A 20,706-nucleotide genomic window follows, 5' to 3' on the forward strand; every position below is an offset into this window, starting at 1 on the left:
ACATCTGCTTAAACCTAAATAACAGTCTTTTCTTTCTTAATTGAATATTGATGATCTCATTAAAGTTCAGTATAAAAGTTGAAACTTTAAAAAAAGATAAATACAAATTTATAATATTGCACATGTTAAAGCCTTGGACTATAAAAAAACATGGTTCAAGATCCATTCAATCAGACAAACATTCAGACAAGCACAAGTGAGGAAAGAAGATGTAATACAAAATAAATAACGAAGTGGATATATTTAAATTAAAAATAAATAAAAGGTATTTATCTGAAATTCATATTATATGGTGTACAGTTTAAGACCATATTTCCCCCCCAGGACTTAATATTTGTCAAAAAGGCTTCAACTTTTTCTATGAACAATACGCTTTGACGAAAACACTTTTATTTATGTAAACATACTTTTTGAAATAAAAAAGTTGCAACCCTTCACGACGGATCAATAGTTGTTTATTTTGAAAGTTTTGACAGTTTGGCCCGGAAATTCCGGTGCGTCTTGCCCTGGCGCGGCAACACGAGCCCCTTTCCAAACAGAGTGCAGGCGTGATAGCTGTCATGGAGGAAAGGTAGAGACAGATCCACAGACTGCACGTGAAGAGGCTCACCGACCGGAGGCGTGATGTCGGTGGTGACGGTGCAGCTGGGTCAGTGCGGGAACCAGGTGGCTCACGAGCTGTTTGACACCGTGTGCAGTGACGCTCAGGGCGGACAGAGGAAGACGTACTGCACCGCCAGCACGGAGCGCTTCTTCCGCCGCAGCTCACAAGGAGGTGAAGTCACTTCTTTATCCACATTGTCTGGTTTCGAGTAGAGTGGGAGTCTGTTTACACTGTGGAGGAAATAAATCCACGTTTAATAAAAGCACACAAAACAAATATCAAATGTATAAGTTAAAACTATACAAGTATTATATATGAACATGTGTGATTTTATTATTCTCACTTCTGCAATCATTTGTTTGCAGCACTTTGCTGTTGTACTGTGTTTACCTTCATTAACTCATGCTTGCATCACGCATCCTCCCACTATCCACAAATGAAGCCAAAGATATCAGGATATGAACGCTGCCATCTTGCTCCTGTGGAGCCAGAGTGTGCCCAGTAGGGATAGTGGGAGGTCCCACCAATACAGACTGAAAAACAGCTTCTACCCCACAGCTACAAGAGAACTGAACACTCCTAAATAACTGACACACTGACTGTTTGGGACCTGAAACTTTTATCGTATCTTTCCCGCAGTAGTGTCTTGTTGAAGTCTGTGTTCGAAGAGAGGAGACGCGGACCCAGTACTTACAAGTATAATGTTTATTACACAAGAGTATTATAGGTCAGGACGAGCTTCTAGAAAACTTGGAGATAACACACAAGCCGAATAGTGAAAATCCGCCTTGACTCTGCAAGGTAAGGCGTTATATAGGGGAGTTGTTTACCACAAACCTAGAGATATAATGACGTCACACAACCGGGCCTTCTGCCTCGATTTGGGAATGTGTCGTACCTTAAGATTTAAGGACCCGCTGAAAACCATCTCTCCTCTCATTATTCCATAGGCAGTTCAAGGATAGTTCAGACAAAGAGAAACACACTGAACACATCTGGAGATAATACTTTAAGGTTTGAACTTAAGATTCAAGGCGCCTTAAGATATTAACGTGTCATTATGATCTATACCTATGCTAGAGAAACTCAGTAGCTGAATATTAACATACCATTTATGGTTTGCAACTGTGCTATGGATATCTATTAGCTATGGGAATATACTACTCTTTCACAAAGCACCTTCTGTACATATACTACATTGCACTACATGTACACGTTACTATGCTGCTTAAATATCTGCTGTACTGTTTTTATATTTACATTTCACTTCTTTTTCTACCTCATATATACACCTTTTTTTTTAAATCTAATTATATATATTATTCTTTTTTTGTTATGTATATATTGCACCTTGAGGATTGCTGCTAAATGTTGTTGTACACTGTGCAATGACAATAAAAAGATTCTACTCTATTCTATTCTACATGTGATTGACCAACCAAGTCTATCATGACCTTTCACCCTGTTTTTATAGCATCGAAGCCCTAAGTATCCCTGATCTGCTCTATACTCATTTGTGTGTCCCATTGCTTTTAAATACAGCCTAATTTCACATAGGGCTGAAACATATGTCAATTCATTATCAATGGACACACTCTTGATAACTGATACGTCATTTATCGTTGCTCAAAACTAATCCATTGGACTGTTACCATCATGGGCTCTACGGAACTATGAACGTGCATTTCTTAGTATCTGTCACTTAATCTACTGAACAATTAAATCTTTTACATTCTAGTGTGTCACAACTGTCTTTGTGTTCACCAGATCTTGTGGCCAGGGCGGTGCTGATAGACATGGAGCCCAAAGTGATAAACCACTGTATGAACGAGGCTGCGCATTCTGGCAGGTGGAGTTATGGTGACGCGTCGCACTTCAGCCAGAAGCAGGGCTCTGGAAACAACTGGGCTAATGGGTAAAGACATTTATTAGTAAAAAGTCACTGTCAAATTTGTAAAAATAACTAATCATCTGTGGAATAAAATATGCAAATCAATCATAATCATCACGTCAAAACCGTCTCAGCTCAAACGACACTCACTGGTCTTTTTCCTGAGTTTTTGAACATGTGTCATGGAGCTGTAATGATTTTGTCCGTATCTTGTGAGTTAAGTGTGACTCACTACTGTGGAATACTTTTTCATTTTACCTAATAAGTGTTAAAAGGAGTCAATATAGCATATAAGCAGTGTATTGTTTTCTGTGTGTGGGAAAACTGGGGGGAATATTATAGGGAGGGTATCCCCAGACGATAACTTTTTGGAGCTTATTGGTCAAAGGTAAATGATGGCCAGAAAAACACATTTTCCAAGATATCTCCACTTATAGTAGAGCTAGAGGGACAATGTTAAACTTGTAAATCATGACAAATGAACAAGCACACAGGAAACATGATCCAATGTTTGGAAATGAACTGACGTAGGGAGACAAAAAAGCTGAGAAGGTGCCCCTCGTCTCACTCAGGTATTGTGTCCACGGTCCTCGTCACAAAGAGGTGGTGGAGGAGCTGGTGAGGCGGGAGGTGGAGCGCTGTGACAGACTGGCTGGCCTCATGGCCATGATGAGCGTGGCGGGGGGGACAGGGTCCGGGGTCGGCACCTTCGTCACTCAGGGTCTCCGGGACATCTACCCAAAGTCCTTCATCCTCAATCACCTGACCTGGCCGTACGAGACGGGAGAGGTATGGAGGCTGGCGTCAAGTGAAAGCAGCACTCCACAGCCATGAATCTGCTTCATAAATGTTTTGTTACCCGTCCTCTCAGGTAATTGTCCAGAACTACAACTCGATGCTGACGCTGGCGCACCTCTACCAGCTGTCAGACGCCATCCTGGTGCACGAGAACGACACGGTGCACCGGATCTGCAGTCAGCTGCTCAACATCAAACACATCTCCTTCAGTGACATCAACAAGCTCATCGCTCACCAGCTGGGCAGCGTGCTGCAGCCGGCGCTCACTGCTGACTCTCATGGAGGCTACAGCAGAAATCCTCTGGGTGAGATAGACACACTCACACACACACTGACTCACACACACACACATATACACACACCCGCGCTCAAAAGGTTACCCGCAGGGCCTGGATTTCCTGTAATATGAGCGGATTAGGCGTGGGTTGTTGACTACACAGAGGAACTTGTCCTAGGTTTCTTCACACAGTAAAACACAAGATGACTCAAGTGAAGTGGAAAAGTGATGAGTGAGATCATTAGAAAAACAAAAAAACAGTGCTCACTTCTGAAAAGGCCTTTCACTCACTGACACTGTTTTTCTTTGTTTGAATGTAAAGAATCAATAAATACATTTTGTTAAAGCCCGTATTACTCTAGTAATAATACTAATAACTTTAATTTATAGAGCACCTTTCAAAGTACCCAAGACAAGCTATTAATTTAATAGTAATAAATAAAACAAGAGACACTAGAGCTCCAGTGTTCTCACCATCTTGGGTTAAAATACCTCTGCCACTGATTGGCCGGTCTCAATCCTCACGGTCTGTTATTCCTCCCTGTGTCTGTCTCTCAGGTGAGCTGGTGAGTGCCCTGGCCTGCCACCCGGAGTACAAGCTGCTCAGTGTGTGCACCATCCCCCAGATGCCCAGTGCCTCCATCGCTTACAGCACGTTCAGCTGGCCGGCGCTGCTCAAGCACCTGCGACAGATGCTGATCTCCAACAGCAAGATGGAGGAAGGCAAGCTTTGACAATGGGATAATAGTAATGCTTTTAAAGTTATGGCTTAGAATGGGACTGGATCCGTCAATCCCTCCATTTGAGGATCTTTCTCGTTTGTCCCGCGTCAGGTATCGACTGGCAGGCGCGTCCGCCCGCAGCCTCTGAGCGGAGCAGGAGTCTCACAGGAGCCAACACGTCTCTGGCCAACCTGCTCATCCTGAGGGGGAAAGACGTCTACAGTGCAGAGACTGGTCAGAGAGCCGATTCAAATTAATTTATTTTATCGTGGAAAGTGGATGAAGTGGAATAATAATTACGTTCCTCATTGATCTCAATTGATCATTCCAAGACAGTCATGAAGGAGATAAAGATGTTTTTGAAAAATTGTAAATATGGTTAGTTCAGGCTGGTGTGATGCATATAACACAGAAAATGGTTTACGATAGGATCAGACACTTTTAATACTCCTCATAATTGAATGAGTGTGTATTGGTCTGCAGGAGGCTTTGAGGACCCTGGTCTGTACACCCCCTGGCTGTCAGCAGGAGAAGCTTTAAACTTGTGGAAATCACCGGTGCCTTTTAACAAATATGAGAAATCTGCCACGGTGGTCAGTAACAGCCGGGCTCTGCTCAGACCTCTGGATCACATGGTGAGAAAAGCCTGGAACATGTTCGCCTCCAGGTGAGTCAGCCTCTATGCTCAGAAGAATAAATATAACTCCAAAAACAGTGTGACTTATTAAAATGAATGCTCTTTAAATAATATAATAAAATGTTTATATAGAGTCAGTGTCACAATTTCTCTTTAACGTTAATACCTTTTGGTTAGGATAGAAGATTGACCTGGTAACCATGTTGTTTCCCTCTTGTTCCAGAGCCTATATCCATCAGTACGTTAAATTTGGGATCTCAGAGGAGGATTTTCTGGACAGTTTTACATCCCTGGAGCAGGTCATCTCCAGCTACAGTCAACTGTGTTAGCAGGGAGAAGGAGCTCCACCTTCTATTTGGACCGAATGAAGACCAGACTCTGCTGTTATCAGGAACACTCCTGCTTTTTTCACCAACATGTAAATAAAACAAATAGTTTATTTAAACAGATTTCTTCCTTCACTGTGTCTGACACCTGCAGTGGCAGCAGGGACTGAGGACATTTACACCAACAGTTCACTCACTGCCTCTTCAAGGGAAAAATATTGTTTAATTATGTTATATCTTTATACGATTTCTAGTTTGAAATAACACTCTAGTGTTGTCTACTACTGTTTTTAAGTTCAAGAATGAATCAAGTCAAAATAGACAATAGAGGTATGAATGGCACATTGCAAAATTCCTGTAAAAAATACATGGTTTTCTGGATCATGACCAGGGCCTACATTTTTTGATATTCCAAGATATTACTGCTCTTTTATTACAACTCAATCTCATTTATGTTTGTTCTTCTTATGAAATGCGTATGGAATAATTATGTGGCATTTATTGTGATAAGTGTCAATATGAACTGTCATGCACATTATTATTTTACTATAATTTTTCTATCGTCAAGCCCCTAATGCACACATTAATTTGCTTTGCATTAAGACTGCAACTATATTTGGGCCTCAAACCTCAGCCACACTCCTTCACAATGCCTGTGAGGGGGTGGTGGGCCTTTCATTTATAATAATATAAAAGGTTGATCTTATAAATCTGTCTCAATCAAGAGTAACTAGAGCAACTGACTACACCATAATAGAGCAAATTACATTTGTAAAAGGTGTATTAAAATTACAAATGGAGATATGTGCAATATAATATATTTAGGCTATAAAGTTGCATAAAGCTCAAACTTAGTTCAAGTACCTTATAAGAATCCCTTACTCGAGTATATGTATTTAGTTACTTCACATCACTGGATAAGAAAATCTTTCACCATCTATATTATGTGACATCTGCAGATGAAGGTCATGTGGTGTGATCCAACTAACTGGACCTTGTGTGGAGATCAACTCATGCTAATTGTCGTTTGAACACTTGAAAGCAGCAGTTATTAGGGATAGCAGCACTTCACATGGAAAAATGACAGTCGACAGTTAACATACTTCTATTTTATTTTTTTATTCTTCATTAATTTAACATTATTTCCAGAACTGCAACAATCAGCATAAAAGGTCATTAGAACGTCTTTAAGTCCCGACATGGAGCCGCTGAAGTCTGGACCTGGAACAGTCGACATGAGCAGAACATCCCCAGGAAATGTTGAAGGGCCACAGCTTCAGCCAGCTTACAAACCAGTGTTGCCACGGTAATACAACAGCCAACACCAGTCTGATAAGCTAGCTGACGGGATGGATCTCTCTACTGAGCGTATGGAAGGGGATGTTCCCCCCACGATGGAGATGGACATTAATCTCCAGAGTATATTTCAGCCCGGCCTTATGACCAACATATGGAGGATGTGGGAGGCCGGTTGGTGGAAAGAAAGACTCAAAGTATTTAGGACATGATGCAATTCTTCATACACAATTTACTTAAACATTTTCAAATTGAAAGTTATGAGGGCCTAGCTTTTCACTTACCTTTAAGATGGCCATGTCTAAGAGAGAATTATGCATTAGCTCTTTCCTAACAGCAAGTTGTTAAACGCTTCAACAATTCAAAGTTGGTCTCATCCACCAGGAGGACTCAAAGAACGACAGACTCAGACTTGGAAACAAGTGCCATGACTTCCATGATTTTATATATATGATCTGATCCAACCTAAATGTACAGAGTAGAAATGGGACTAGTTAGCCGAGAGCACAATGTCACTTTACAAATGATATCACCTTTTTGGTTCAAGTTGATTCACGTCCACACAGACCGTTGGAATAGAATGACATCTGCGCATACGGTCCAAAAGAGAGTAAGATATTTACACTGTGTGCAAACCATCAGAACCCATCGTTTTTTTTTTATCTTGATATTGCTTTTTTTTCTCCATTTTAAAATGACACCTCCAGAAACAAAAGACGACAAGAGTTGTTCTTACTGTCGAACAGGACAAAAAAACATAAGGAAAATTAAACCCTGAAACAAAAAAACAAGAGACCCTCCATCGCAGTTATCTTGGCAGCACTGTACAAATGAATCAAGATACATCCATACATACATGTTACAAAATTAAATAACAATCAAGTCTATAAGTAAAGAACTATGTTCGAGGGAAACCAAGCCCCCCCCGTCTTGCATAAGGCATAGCATCTGATGGGCACCGCCCGAACACAGCAGCCACCACCAAACCGCTGCTTCACTTCTGAGGTCAATGAAAGGGTTAATTTAATGTTAAAGTAACATGTTAAGATCAACAGCGGGACCGATCGCGCTACATAGACAGTGAGATGAAGGGAAGAACTACAAAACCTGAAGGAGGGACAAACAGTTAACAGTAGCATACATCCTCAAACACACCAAAACCAACAGAGCCTGGATTTCATTCTTTCTTTCTTTTTTCCTCTCTCGAGCATTCAGCCTCTTTGAGAATGGATGAGGGTGAGGTTTGTTGTTAAGTTGTGAGTGGCTGGGTCTGAGCGCAGGGCTCTCAGCAGCAGAAACACAGTCACTGGGATGTCTGAACTGCCTTTGTCCCCGTCATCACTTGGTCTTCTCCTCCGAGTTCCTCCGCGTCTGCAGCCTCTTGGCGTAGCTCTGGGCCATGGAGTTGACGATGGAGATGACAAAGTAGCAGACCATGACCAGCACCACTTTCTCAAACACCCACGACAACCAGTTCTCATCCTGCAGAAAATCAGGGAGTAAATTAACATTATTAAAAGCACAATGGAGTAGTACAGATAGTGAGCATATAGTAATCCTGCTAAACTCTAACAAGATGAATTTTGTTGGCATCCGGCTTTTATAACAGTAGATAATAGAAAATGTCATTGAAATAAATACGTCCAGGACTTTTAACACTGGAAATGCTTTTTTATCTTTGGTTAAAAAGACAATTTTAACACTAGAAGTTGTTGTTGAAATTCTAGAGTTTTACATTTGAATGTGTGATAATGACATTTATTTTATATTTACCACAATGTTTTTTTTGGTAGTTTTTTTAGGGAAAGGGGCATCACACCTTTTACAGATTGTTAAGCCCTATGAGTGAAACTGCCATCAATATGGACTATACAACTGAATTAACAGTTAGATGCTTTTATTTGTCCTCTTTTGTCAAGTTTCACTGAGAATTGTTAAAAGCACTATTATATACTATTTATATTAATTATGTATAATATTACAGTTGCCAACTAGTGAAAACAAGCATTATAAGTGATAATAAATGACTTAGAAACTTTTAAAGGTCTATCAGTATCAGCCTCACAAATAAAGTCTGTCAGTCTAGTAACAAAAAGCTCCTCTCTCTTGTTATTCAAGATCTGCATGGCCTTGCAGAAAATAGCAAAAATCAGGGCTGGGCGATATGGCTATATTATATTAACATAGAAAAAGGAAAAAGGAATTAACAAATAAAGGATAATCTTATCTAAAAAATATTATAAATGAATATTGATAATTATCACAATAAAAAGGTCACATTATTGTTTCTGTTAAGTTTAAAGACTCCTAGTTTTGAATTTAAACTCTTTATGAGCACAGAAAGCCAAACACTAACAATCATATGTATAAACATCAATATATATATATATATATATATTGGACTTGGCTCTTACCGCTGGTGCACTTCCTCCATCATGGTGCAGCTTGGTCCTCTGGGCCTCCAGGTACTGGCTGAAGGGCTTCTGGAGAGCTGGTCCTACTTTAGGCACAGACCTGATGTTGCATCCCCGCAAACATCCACACAGGAAACACACACAGGAAAAGAGGGAGGAAGAACAGTAAGTCACTTACCCTTAAAAGCACCGTTACGTGTCCAAAACTGAGGCCTCACACAGAATAATGATTCCCTAGAAGAGCCTCATTTGTTTCCCTGAACTCTACCAACAGCCCTCACTGAGCCACCAGCATCCCTGTAAGAGCTGCTGCAGGACACACATGTGGGCCTTGTGCTGATCCTCCACCTCCTCTACTTGTTCCTGTTGAGCAGGAGCAGGGAGGAATGAACCAGCAGCTTCTCAATCCTCCTTTTATACTCTTCTGCTCTCTATAGGCGCCTGTGTCAGCCCCTTCAATCGGGAAGTGAGTCGCCATGATGTCATCACCTTTACCACCATTGCTGCCTTCTGGGTGGAAAGACAGCCAATCAGGGGGTGCTCATGTCCTTATTAGGCAGCGTGGATCGTCTCACCAGGTGGAGGGGGTTGGGGTTAGGGGGACAATCATAATGGTTGCCATTTTATCAATTTATGTCAGAGAGGCATTGGTGTTGCAGCTTTTCCATTTGGCCCGGACAAACAGTTTAAACAGAATCTCTACATGACTCCAAACTTATTATTACCATGAAAATAAAAATATATTGCAGACTGTACACACGTACACTCACTAGGCTTTTGCACTGTTTAAAATTCAACTGTCCCCAGTTAGGTCACAAACATGTTATCTAGACTTGACTAGACATAGCAAAACGAAAAAGAGACAATTTACTAAACAAGCACTAAAAAGGGGACTGGGTAATTGCGGACTTCAAGTAAATCGAACTGTTTTTGACTGACTCATTCTTGTTATCTCTCCCACTTCAAGTACACAACACACACACACAAACCAAAGTAATTGCTATGAAAACATCCTGTATCAGCAATGAAGCAGCATCAGCACTCATCATTGCGAGTCACAGAGAGGCATTTGATTTTCATGGGAAAGACTCGAGGAGAGAAACTGATTCAGATCTAAACACTTGGACATCACATACATGGAAGTTAACATACATCAGTCTGTAGATTAACAGAAACCTAAGCAGCTCCTATGACGTAGAAGAGGAATCACATTCATGAAAAAGTCATCGTTGGCTGTGTGAATAAACAAATATAAGTTAGTGCGTGTTTTTTTAGAAAAGCTAATTTTACCTGATATAATCTTCAGCAGAAGGTATGTTACTTCTAATTCCTGCAAGTGAGTTACATCTGACACCCGTTCATCAGCCACTGAATGTTTTTTTGTTTTTTTTTATAAATTCCCAATGATTGTGATGCTTCGCCTTGCTGGGGGATTTCTCTCAGTGAGTCAGATCGACATGTTCGGATGGGACCTCACACGTCTGACCACCAAAGCTGCAGAGATGGTTTACATTACTCTACCTTTTTGTGGACAGACAATGCAAAAACGCATTGCACGCACACCCCTGCTATGAAGCATCTTTTCATACAGGATATCCAATCAGTCGTCCAAAATGCATCTGTAAATGTTTACAAATGCTCCGTCAACCACAAACCAGGGGGAGACAATGAGACAAACACTTACCCAATCAGGGACACCATTTGCTCCACTATGTGCCTGCTGAAGGTGATGATAACAAATAGTTTCTGTAGAAAAAAAAAAAGAGAGATTGAGATGCTTTAATAACCCACTACTTTCTGGACCAAGACTGTCTAATAGGGCCACTTAAAAAGGGAAAAATCATAGAGATCTTGAGAATAAAGACAGAATATTTAGACAAAAGTTTTGTAATTTAACAAGGAAAAGAATCCTCACTCCTTCTCGATCCAAAATCTTGAAAACCAATTAGACTGCTTCTTGAGGAGCAAGAAATGCCTTTTAATATAACAAATGTAATCACAAAAGCCAATTTTTTTCCCTAAATTTTGCAACGCCTTTCTTAAGCACAGATACTTCAAATTACAACTTCATTCTCAAAATCTCAGACATTTTCTCCCCCTTGAAGTTGCCCTAATACTCTGATGTGCATCTGCATCCTGAAATAACGAAAAAAGATATCTGAACAAAAGTTTAAAAAAGTTAACAGAACACCAGCATGTCTTTCAGAAACACATGACGGACAGATGCATATGTAGACATTTTGATTCTTAATTTTAGCGGCGCAGCTGTGAGAGGCCACATGGGCCAGTTTCTGCAGACACACTAATTAAAAAAATCAAACCTGGCAGAACAAGAGCTACATTTTGGGCTGCGAGGGGCTTTGTGTGGTTTGCAAAGAACTGAAGCAGGGGGGGGCGCAAAACCACAATATTCTCGTCCTCTGGTCCTGAATCTGATCTGCTTTAAAGCATGACACATGACCCCCTGGACAAAATAAGACAGGATATGACACGTGATGTCCAAGGGGCTCAAGGTACAAAGAAAGGGAAAAAAGTCACCCCCCTGCAGCGTCTCGCTGTCTGCTCCATTTCCTTTTCTGAAGTCTGCGTTCTCATGTCCACTCTACATCCTCCATAACCCCCCACTGCGCCACAGCTTTATCTGAAAGGTCTTAGAGTGAGATCATGAGCTGGTACCACTAAGAGTTGCATTGGTTCAGTTTGTTAAGACACTCGACGACTCACCCAGACTCCGACAGCATCATTCAGTAAAGGCTTACATTAGTCACCGGTGGAGCAGACTCAACAATATCCTCCATGACTGAAAAGTCTTTTTGATCTACTTCATTTAAAAAGGAAAAAAAATCCCAGCTCTTGTTAAAGACTTTTTAAAAGCGTCCCTCGTTTCATCTGGAGCCATCTTCAGATGGTTTGGATGCTTCTCAAGGACGACGAAGGAATCCCCAGAGGAACAAATGCAACAGACTTCACCAGAGGACACAATTAGGACCTTCTCACAGCCACGAGTCACGATCTAAGCACTAGTTTTCATCTCTCCCACACGTTCTGAGGTTGCGGTGATTGTTTAAAATGAGTCAGGCAGCACGGCATAGCCTTTTTCTGAGAGACCGGGCCATTTTGAAATGCACCATTACATTGTTGACAAAGAATTGCAATGACATGAAAGAAAGGATTAGTAATATTCAAAGCCTAGATGCTGCAGGTATGTGCCCACATGGTTTAAATGAAAAAATGTTTTTGTCTATTTTGTTGAGTTTCTATAGTTTCTTGTTGAGCCGCTGACCTGTATATGCATCTTGATGATGGCTTTCCCGATTAGAGTGGCTCCAAAGAAGGTCCAGAAAGGAACCAGAAAATGGCCGCAGGTTATTCCAGCCAGGTCGAACAGAGGATTAGGGATCTGAAACACACACATCAGTCAATCTTAGCGATTCATCATCTTTACACAGCCAGAGATTATCAAAAGGTGTTAATCTAAAATCCCTTGTAACTAAAAAGAAACTGTGTATTGTCAAGTCAATTTGTTTTTTTATTGTGACTTACTGAGGCACAAGCCAAGATCCCAAAGAATCCCACTTTCTGCACCATGTGCTGGACCCCCAGTTTTGCTCTCGTGACAAAATCCTGAAATTACAAAAAAAAAAAATCAAATCAGACATATTTAAACACAATTAATATTGCAGCTGGACATGACTGGATGCGATTACTTTCCTATATTAAAGACGGCCAGGTATCTGCTGTGTAGCTTACACTTCACAGTATGGAGCTCAATAGCAACAAAGGAGGAACTTAAGGACTTGTTGAGCTGTTACTCTACAGTATTTTATATTTTTCCGAAATTTTATTCCAGGCGAGGAATTGCATCTTCTCTTTTAATGCATTGTATTCTTTTCTATTAATACCAGCAATTTTGGACAATTACGTTTTGAATCTTGACAACAACTTTCAATACTGTTACACTCCACTGCATTACAACATTTGTATACACGTGGAAATCTCTGAACACATAATCACCATTTTCTTTTTGCTTAAATAACCTTGTGCTTCTCGTAGATGCGTGGTCTTTAAATAAACAGTGGTGTTGTCTGCAGTGTTATTACACAGAACATGAACTTTACTGAGAGCACTGCGGTAAAATACCTGTTATTTTTTAGCACTGTAAGATTTTTGGGGGTTTGATGACGATGAAACTAAAACATGTGTTGTACAAAAGTGCAGAGGATCTTTTGATCCGATCTCCAACACTGTGGGGGTGAAACGTCTGTGGTTACAAGAGAGAGATCACCGTCGATGCAGGAGGGAGAATAAGAGGCAGACAAACAAATGCTTTGAAAATCTCAACCAAGATTTTGTAAGCAATGACAAAATTATGAAAATACATGTGCATTTTCAAACCCACCACAATTTTAATAATTAACTTCTTTCTGTATCTAAAAAATAATATAATTATAATATCTTTGATGCATATATTTATTTTTATTAAGAATTCTCTTTCCCTGATTTTGTTCATGTTTGTCTGAATGTTTCCCATGTAACTTTAATTGTTATATTTTATTGATTATTATTGTAAGAATGTTACCAAATAAAACTAGACATTATTAAGTAAATGCTCTTTTTGCCTACACTCACACCTTTCTAATGTTTCTAATGCTTATCAAGGTTTTTTTATTGTTGATCAAATGACCAACACATGACATGAAGTGATTAAAAATATATATATTTTGTGTAATTCCCATGAGTTTATAAGAAGTGCTTAGTGAAAGTGCTTCTGATGCTTCTGACCTCTGACCTCTGGGGATAAATGACAGAAATGTGCTGGGAGGTTGGCTTCCGCAGCTGAGAACCAGTGAAGGGACAATAGGTGATGAAGACATTGTTCACAACTTAGCTGGTTTCTCTTCTGCTGACTCAGCATCTGATCTCAGCAGTCTCCAGTCATGTGAGCTCAGTTACTGACAGAACTGTCTGTCATTCAAATTAGAGGCCAGTGAATAGAGACACGTGAGGGAGGGAGGGAGAGCGGGTGTAGCCTGAGGAATGATTAAAGGGGGAACAGTGCTCAGGGTGACTCACCCACGAACAGACAAATTTACTGGAAGTGTAAGGTGGGAGTGGCTTCACTGAAGTCACATGGAACTTTCGGACCAACCAGTGGGCAGTGGCTCAATGGTCAGTTGTGCATTATGAAGATAAGACCCAATTAGATAAGATCATATTAAGTTGATGAGCAATATCTGGGCACTAAACAAAGGGACGGGGTGTTTTTGATTGAAGACGGAATGTTGGGTCAGCTGGGGCAACTTTCTTAATAAATGCGTGGTGTGAAAATGATGCATCTTAAATGACTTCAAATCAAATGAGGCAGATCTGAGGTAGGTAATGCTTCCTAAATCTTTTTGTAAAATATTCATAGTAATCATGTGCCTAAGTTAATGACCTGCTAAAATACAGATATTTTACATATTCAACTCTGACCTGAGAGCCTGGAGCCTGCTCCAGCATCTCCTCAAACTCCTCGTAGTCTTCATCATCTGGATCAGCTCCCGACTGACGAGCCGCTCGGGCCATGAAATATGGAGGCAGCTCTCCGATGGCAGTACCTGCACCCTGAATCCAAACAAAATTATACATTTAAATTATATTTTTCACATCAGACATAGGTAATTATTCATGCCACCAACTTTTTGGATTTTATAGACTGACTTGAAGCTGAACAATTATTTATTGTGCCCTGCAGGCACATTCGCTTGCTGGATTCATATTAACATGTTGAGTCAGATTCGCTGTATTGTCTCTGAATTCAACCTAATACTTACCCACATGCAGGCCTCCAGGCGGACCTTTGACATGATTGAGAAGAGAGTTATGCTGCTGTCCATCACGCCACCTTGGGGACAGACAATCTGGTCTGGGTATGGAGGCTCTGGGAAGTCTATGGAGCCACACTCATATGCAGCCAGGGTTACTGATGCTATGTGAGGACCCTAATAAAGAGAAAAAAGGATGCTTTCATGAACAGAATGAATAATTGGGACATCAAATAGGTAAAGACATCCATTTTGTCTATTGTTTGTCAAGAGACACTTGGACATGTGGCTGTAAACGTGGAAAACACTTAAGTTAAGAGAAATTAAGCAGCAGGATGAACTGCAACAGTCGGGGGAAGAAGTATTTTGGATCATTGTAATGATCAGTGTTGCGTCGATACACCTTTAATTTACTAAGCAACAGCGGGACCTTTAAAAACTGTTTAAATACTAACAGTTAAAATCACCCTGCTGCTGTTGCATGATTGAACACAACTCCTTTGTGTCTGTCTACAGGTACAGACACACACGAACAGGAGCTGAGTCACAGTCTCTGTGACAGGTAGGCATTTCATCATTTATCAGTGAGAAGGCGTCTGGTTAAGCTGAGCCACCTGGCCCCAACAACAGTTGGCCCACCTGTAACTACAACACAGTTATTCCATTATGTGTCTTCAAGGTAATAGAGACAACACTGACAGTAGATGGACAGCACACCATGAGTGTGCGCTGACTGCTAAATGCCTCCCCCCTGAAACTCTAGACCCTGCTCTGAGTGTGAGCACACAGGCAGCTTCTATATTTACACAACAAAGTCTCTTTCTAACTAAACAGGACTTCACTAAACAGGCTTTTTCATTCATGACACAACAAGACCGTGTTAAGAAGTAGTGAGTCAGTTTGTAACTAGATTCTGATACACTGATCTGACAGGTGATGCGTTGGCCTCCTGCTTTCAACATCTTTGTTTGCCAACCCAACCGGAGTAGAAATCTTCACATACAGGAAGACGAATGATACCGAATAAACTCTTTAGCTCAGTAAACATTTAGCAAGTGGATTTCACAACGTAGCCTTCAAATTTACCATTTAAGCTAAGTGAAAGCAATAAAGATTAATGCAAAAGTATGAGATCCAAGAAAATCTTAATCATGAGATTAAAAGAAATAGTGAGTTGACAATATGAGATAGTTAGTTATAATTAAGAGATGATAACTTGTTATCTTCAAAAAGCTAACTCATCTAAAAAAGGTGTTCAGATTATTGGGATGGTGACGCAACAGGAAGGACCGCAGGATCATTTAAGTCCATCCCCTCAGCAAATATCACGGCACCCACCTCAAATTTGCTGACCTCTTGTTGGTTAAAGTTGAAATTTTGATTTAAAAAGGACACAAAGTTTGACATTATTAAGGTTCATCTACTGGGCATCAAACAAAATCTATGAGAGACTGGTCAGGTGTTGTTCAGATGAACAGACCGAGTAGAGTCTGAACAACTGGTGGACTGAACCAGTGAATAGTCATTTATGTGGTAGTATTGAAATATGCTCTAAATTGTTGATGATATGATCATAAGGAAAAATATATCAGTAAAAGCCACAATATCTTGCCATGTTTCCTTTAACCACAATATTTAGACTATAAATCAACACATAGAGGCAAAGCAGTGACCTCCAAAGCATCAAGATGAATCATAAGATAATACTGGTGGTGCGTGAATCCCCTTTCCCATGAGCAGAATGATCTCACCCTCTCTGTGGGGGCTAACTATTAATTCTCCAGGCTTGAGGTAGATTCACAGTCTATCTCTGTTGTTTCTATGTCGGGTTTTTCCTTCAACATTAAATCTGGGAGTTTCCTTTCCATGGCTGACATCAACATTGAGTAGGCAGCAGTCATAGGAGCTGCAGCACGGTCAACCTGAACTAAGATCTGGTGAGCTGGGAACAGCATAGTCTCCTAATGAGCAGGGGGCCTTACATCATGTGGTCAGTGATGCATTGACTTTTTTGTGGAAAAATTTGAGAGGGTCACAGGAATTTAGGGAATGCTTTGCATGGTTCAACTAATGGGGATGGGGATGTGCAGAGTCACAAATGAGAATGGTACTAGCCCAAAATCAAAGAAGCTACATCAAATTGCACACCCTCATAGATATCAGTCCCCTGAACATGCCTGATTTTCCCCCATCAAGATCTATTTATTTTTCCCTGGGGTATTGATGAAAATGCCATATCTTGCTTAGTTAAAGAAAGTGATCAATTCCTGCATGCCCTCCTCTTTCCAGATACTAGCCAAACCTTTATGTGTTCTCTTTTTTAGTCCATGTCCAATGATCCACAAAGTTTTGCATAAATCTGTACAGCCCACAACTTTAAGCCTTTAAACTTGCTACCGACTGATTGGTTGATTGTTTTTTCAGTTAATAGTGTTATGCCACCTCCGAAGGCAAAAACATGAGTATAACCCACATTGCAAAAGGTTAACATGACACGGGCTGCCTACAGCAAACATAAATATTTAAGCAATCTTTTATTCCATCTTCGCTAATTTTATTAAAAAAATATTTACAACTAAAGACTCATTATACTGTAGACACTCAGGAGTGCACAAAAGTACACACAATAAATGTTAGTATTAACCACTTCCTCTATTCCATCATTGTTGGACTCACTGTACAAAGAAGAACAAAAACTACTTGGAACCACGCAAGCAAACATATGGTAAGCAGAAAAGAATAAAAAGGAGAGATTACACACCAGCTCTGAAAAATATAAAAAAGGTCCCAGGAACATCTTTTCCGATTATTCAATTACAATGGAAACAGCTGACTCAGCCTTCCCACATCTGTGTGCGTTATGTGCAACAGAAGAGAAGCCACATCATCAGGCTGAAGTGCATGATTCCTGCATCGCTTTCAATTTGATAAATTCTCCTTTTTAACCACAGCTAGCACAAATGACACGTATTTCAATGACTCGATCATACAGTCATTCTGTGACTGACTGTCAAGGGAAATGACACTTGGACAGATGTGGCAAAGTGTAGCGAGTTTGAAGAAGTCAAAGACAATGAATATGGAGTATGACGCCATCATCTGGCAACTACAGGACAAGACACACACATGACTTTTGCAGAAAGAGTTTTCAGTTGTACTTGTAGCAAGAAGTAAATAGTTTGTGGTATAAATTACCAATTTACCAACCTGTACATTTAAGATACAGAGGAAAAAAATGTATTATTGTCTGTTTTGTATGGCTTCACTATTATGTGTGCTGATGTGCAACTGAATTACTTTAATAGCTTTTTAAACCATACCTGCTACTTTTTGTGCCACATATGCCATTCACCAACATTTTTTAGAAGTATGCTGTTTCCAAGTAGACGTTTAATCCCATTTAAGGACATTTTGTTTGTACACACTTCCAAACTGTTAGTGGTTTCTTACCAGATAGAGAAGGAAGGTGTGCAGGCCAGTCCCAAGGCCAACGGAGGACAGGATCCCAAGGCCTACCCAGTAGGCACACCATAGAAACCTCTTCTCCATGTACTGAACATACTAAAGTGAAAGAAAAGGAGGTAAATAAACCAAATATAATGAAGGGAATGGTGAATAAACTTTGATTATTTTTACAACTGGTTTCAAGGGGAAAGATTTAGGGACATTTTCTAAATTGTCATATTACGAGTAATTTTCCATTATTTTCCTTCTCTGTTTGGTAACCGATGTAAAGTGTCTTTGACAATCGTCTTCCATACTTTTGATTATTTGGTGTAGCTTATTACGATTAATGGGATAACCCTGGGAAGGTCTTCATTCTAAAATTAAACTTGACATCCTTTTAAGTTAACAGTGACAGATAACTGCGCCGAGGAATTTGTAAACAGATCATTCAGCCAACTGCCTGTGTGATCAAGGGTTACATGACAACAGGGCAGACCTCATCATCTCCACACATTAACTTTCTTCTGGTGACGGTCTTAGGTGGGTTAATAGCGTCTTATCATTAACCTTTAAACAGGTTAGTGATGAAGCAATGCTGTTGATTATTAACAACACAAAAGAAAAAAAACACAAATCACTCAAGCCTTACCTGTTGGTGAGTTCCCTCAGTGGAGTACAAAATGGAGAAAAGGGAACATAAGACCAGAAAAAACAACACTGTGCCTCGTCGATGCCAGAGCCTGAACAAAAAGAGAAGAAAACAACATGTCAACCTTGAAACAAGCACAAAACCTCAACATTGAAACCATATTATGTGTTATTATCGCTCTTGAATTTTAATGGAAGGGGTTAAAATCACAAATGACCTTGTAGGTTTGAATACGTAGTTCCCAAATAAATGTAAATGCAGTTGATCTTTCTACAGTGTAAAGTTTGACTAACTATAAACTGTATGATTCCAGCTTCTCGGGGACATAGGATTATCATTATAAATATTGATATCTAATCATTTCAGTCATCGTGTACTAACAGGACAAGAGGTCCATGTCACATGTGTAAGTACTCGTGCACAGACAGAGGTTCTCTAGAGAAACCGGTTCTACTTCTTACTGAAGCGTCCACTCCTTTAGCTTCACCAGGGTCTCCAGGAGGAAGTAATGTAGCGAGGTGACAGGCCTCCTCCATAACACCAGAGACAGACGCTCCTCTTTATCTCTCTGTCTCCTGTTCCTTATTGACGAGTCTGGATCACAAACAGAAACACAATCAGGCCCACACACTGAAGTACTTTCAACCTCATCGATCACTGCATTCTGTTGAGGTGGCAATGCTAAATTCATGATACAAATAACTTCAACAAGTTGTCTCCGTCTCTATGAGCTCAGTCGGCCGCACATTTGGAAACTGAGATTAAGCAACAGTAAAAATGACTCAGCCTCAGAGTTTTTATGACTTGCTCAAACCATGTGTTGCCATTTAGAGGGATTACACAACCTGAACGTTTCAGGGACATCACAGGGGTGAATGGTAATTTGAGGTTTCGCTGGACACTGACCTGCAGACTTGCCATTCTGTTTGTTTTTAGGTGCTGCACGTTTCTGCGGCTGTTCACAGCTCGCTCCATTGGCTGCCATGTCGATCGAGGTGGTGGCAGGTCAGGGCAGTCTAGGACACCAGAGACAGGGTGACAACAGCGTTACTGTGGGCGGATTAACAGCGTCCTCTTCACTGCTTGTTCGAAGCAACACAGCGTTATCAACACACCAGCTAACTGATTTATACGGTTGGTTTCCGTGGGGAAATATCTTATAAAGCCGGACGGTGAATGGGTGAGTGGTATCACAGCATCTCACGGCAGAATTGTCCACGGTTACCGGAAACAACAGCCGTCGTGACGGTGAGCCTGTCACGAGATATGATCCCAAACGCGAACACATCATCCTCCACATGCTAACCGGCTAGCCAGCGTGCTAACTGCTAAGCTAGGCACGTCGGCGGCCCCCATGTGAAATTGAGGGAGATACAATCAGTAACGGGACGGCTTTCTTCCAAAGAGCAGTGTGGAACTGTTTCTTACCGCTATGCCGATAGAGACATATGAAAAAACACACGATAAAGAGGCGAGAGAGCGTTGTTTGTAAAAATGAAATGACAGCCGTACCTCTATCCTGTCCTCCTCACCCGGAAATAGACGTGGGACGTGTCAAAGTACAACTGTAAAGCGGTTCAGTCATAAAGGAATGTAAAAAAAAGAGGGTTTGCTATTAGCTTTACATGGAGAAATACACATATGTACAGTAACTTAAAACAAACGCAAACTTTATAAAGTGCATATTTACCGCTATGTGCCTATTAACTTATCAATACTTTTATTTTGAAAATTCAATAAAGACGTATTTCCGTAATCTGCTGTTTGTGGGCCAATCAGATGTTGCCAGATTTGCCTATAGAAACAATTGCAACACTACTTTGCTTTACCTCGGTTTT

At 40.5% G+C, this 20,706-nt stretch overlaps 2 protein-coding genes across 4 annotated transcripts; one reads left to right on the top strand and one right to left on the bottom strand.

The window, feature by feature from the left end:
- The first annotated feature begins 495 nt into the window (after positions 1-495).
- Positions 496-5,422, top strand: tubd1 (tubulin, delta 1). The gene is made up of 8 exons (XM_062385164.1): positions 496-775; positions 2,372-2,519; positions 3,068-3,284; positions 3,367-3,598; positions 4,129-4,293; positions 4,404-4,526; positions 4,776-4,959; positions 5,153-5,422. Exons 1-8 carry the CDS (start codon positions 625-627, stop codon positions 5,256-5,258), a joined length of 1,326 nt encoding a protein of 441 aa, XP_062241148.1. The 5' UTR covers positions 496-624; the 3' UTR covers positions 5,259-5,422.
- A 1,541-nt stretch (positions 5,423-6,963) lies between these two features.
- Positions 6,964-20,440, bottom strand: vmp1 (vacuole membrane protein 1). Of its 3 annotated transcripts, none has more exons than XM_062386021.1 (12): positions 20,381-20,440; positions 19,775-19,884; positions 19,330-19,462; positions 18,869-18,959; positions 18,223-18,333; positions 14,782-14,949; positions 14,441-14,572; positions 12,509-12,589; positions 12,249-12,365; positions 10,650-10,711; positions 8,966-9,065; positions 6,964-8,033 (listed from the first exon to the last, which is right to left on the bottom strand). In XM_062386021.1, exons 2-12 carry the CDS (start codon positions 19,851-19,853, stop codon positions 7,890-7,892), a joined length of 1,218 nt encoding a protein of 405 aa, XP_062242005.1. In that variant the 5' UTR covers positions 19,854-19,884; positions 20,381-20,440; the 3' UTR covers positions 6,964-7,889. The 3 variants fall into 3 exon arrangements, with proteins under 3 accessions (XP_062242005.1, XP_062242006.1, XP_062242007.1); XM_062386022.1 differs by having other exon boundaries at positions 20,297-20,391; XM_062386023.1 differs by lacking the exon at positions 20,381-20,440 and adding an exon at positions 19,984-20,209.
- Positions 20,441-20,706: the final 266 nt, after the last annotated feature.

This window comes from Platichthys flesus, chromosome 4, assembly GCF_949316205.1.
Source record: "Platichthys flesus chromosome 4, fPlaFle2.1, whole genome shotgun sequence".
Taxonomy (NCBI): domain Eukaryota; kingdom Metazoa; phylum Chordata; class Actinopteri; order Pleuronectiformes; family Pleuronectidae; genus Platichthys; species Platichthys flesus.

Excerpts from the sequence above, each read along its gene's own strand:
- tubd1 (XM_062385164.1), top strand. The coding sequence starts at position 625 with ATGTCGGTGGTGACGGTGCAGCTGGGTCAGTGCGGGAACCAGGTGGCT. Across the intron at positions 2,520-3,067 it reads GGAAACAACTGGGCTAATGG|GTATTGTGTCCACGGTCCTC; the intron begins GTAAAGACATTT and ends CGTCTCACTCAG. Across the intron at positions 4,527-4,775 it reads CGTCTACAGTGCAGAGACTG|GAGGCTTTGAGGACCCTGGT; the intron begins GTCAGAGAGCCG and ends ATTGGTCTGCAG.
- vmp1 (XM_062386021.1), bottom strand. The coding sequence starts at position 19,853 with ATGGCAGCCAATGGAGCGAGCTGTGAACAGCCGCAGAAACGTGCAGCA. Across the intron at positions 18,960-19,329 it reads CTAAAGGAGTGGACGCTTCA|GCTCTGGCATCGACGAGGCA; the intron begins GTAAGAAGTAGA and ends CTTTTTGTTCAG. Across the intron at positions 10,712-12,248 it reads TCATCAAGATGCATATACAG|AAACTATTTGTTATCATCAC; the intron begins GTCAGCGGCTCA and ends TTTTTTCTACAG.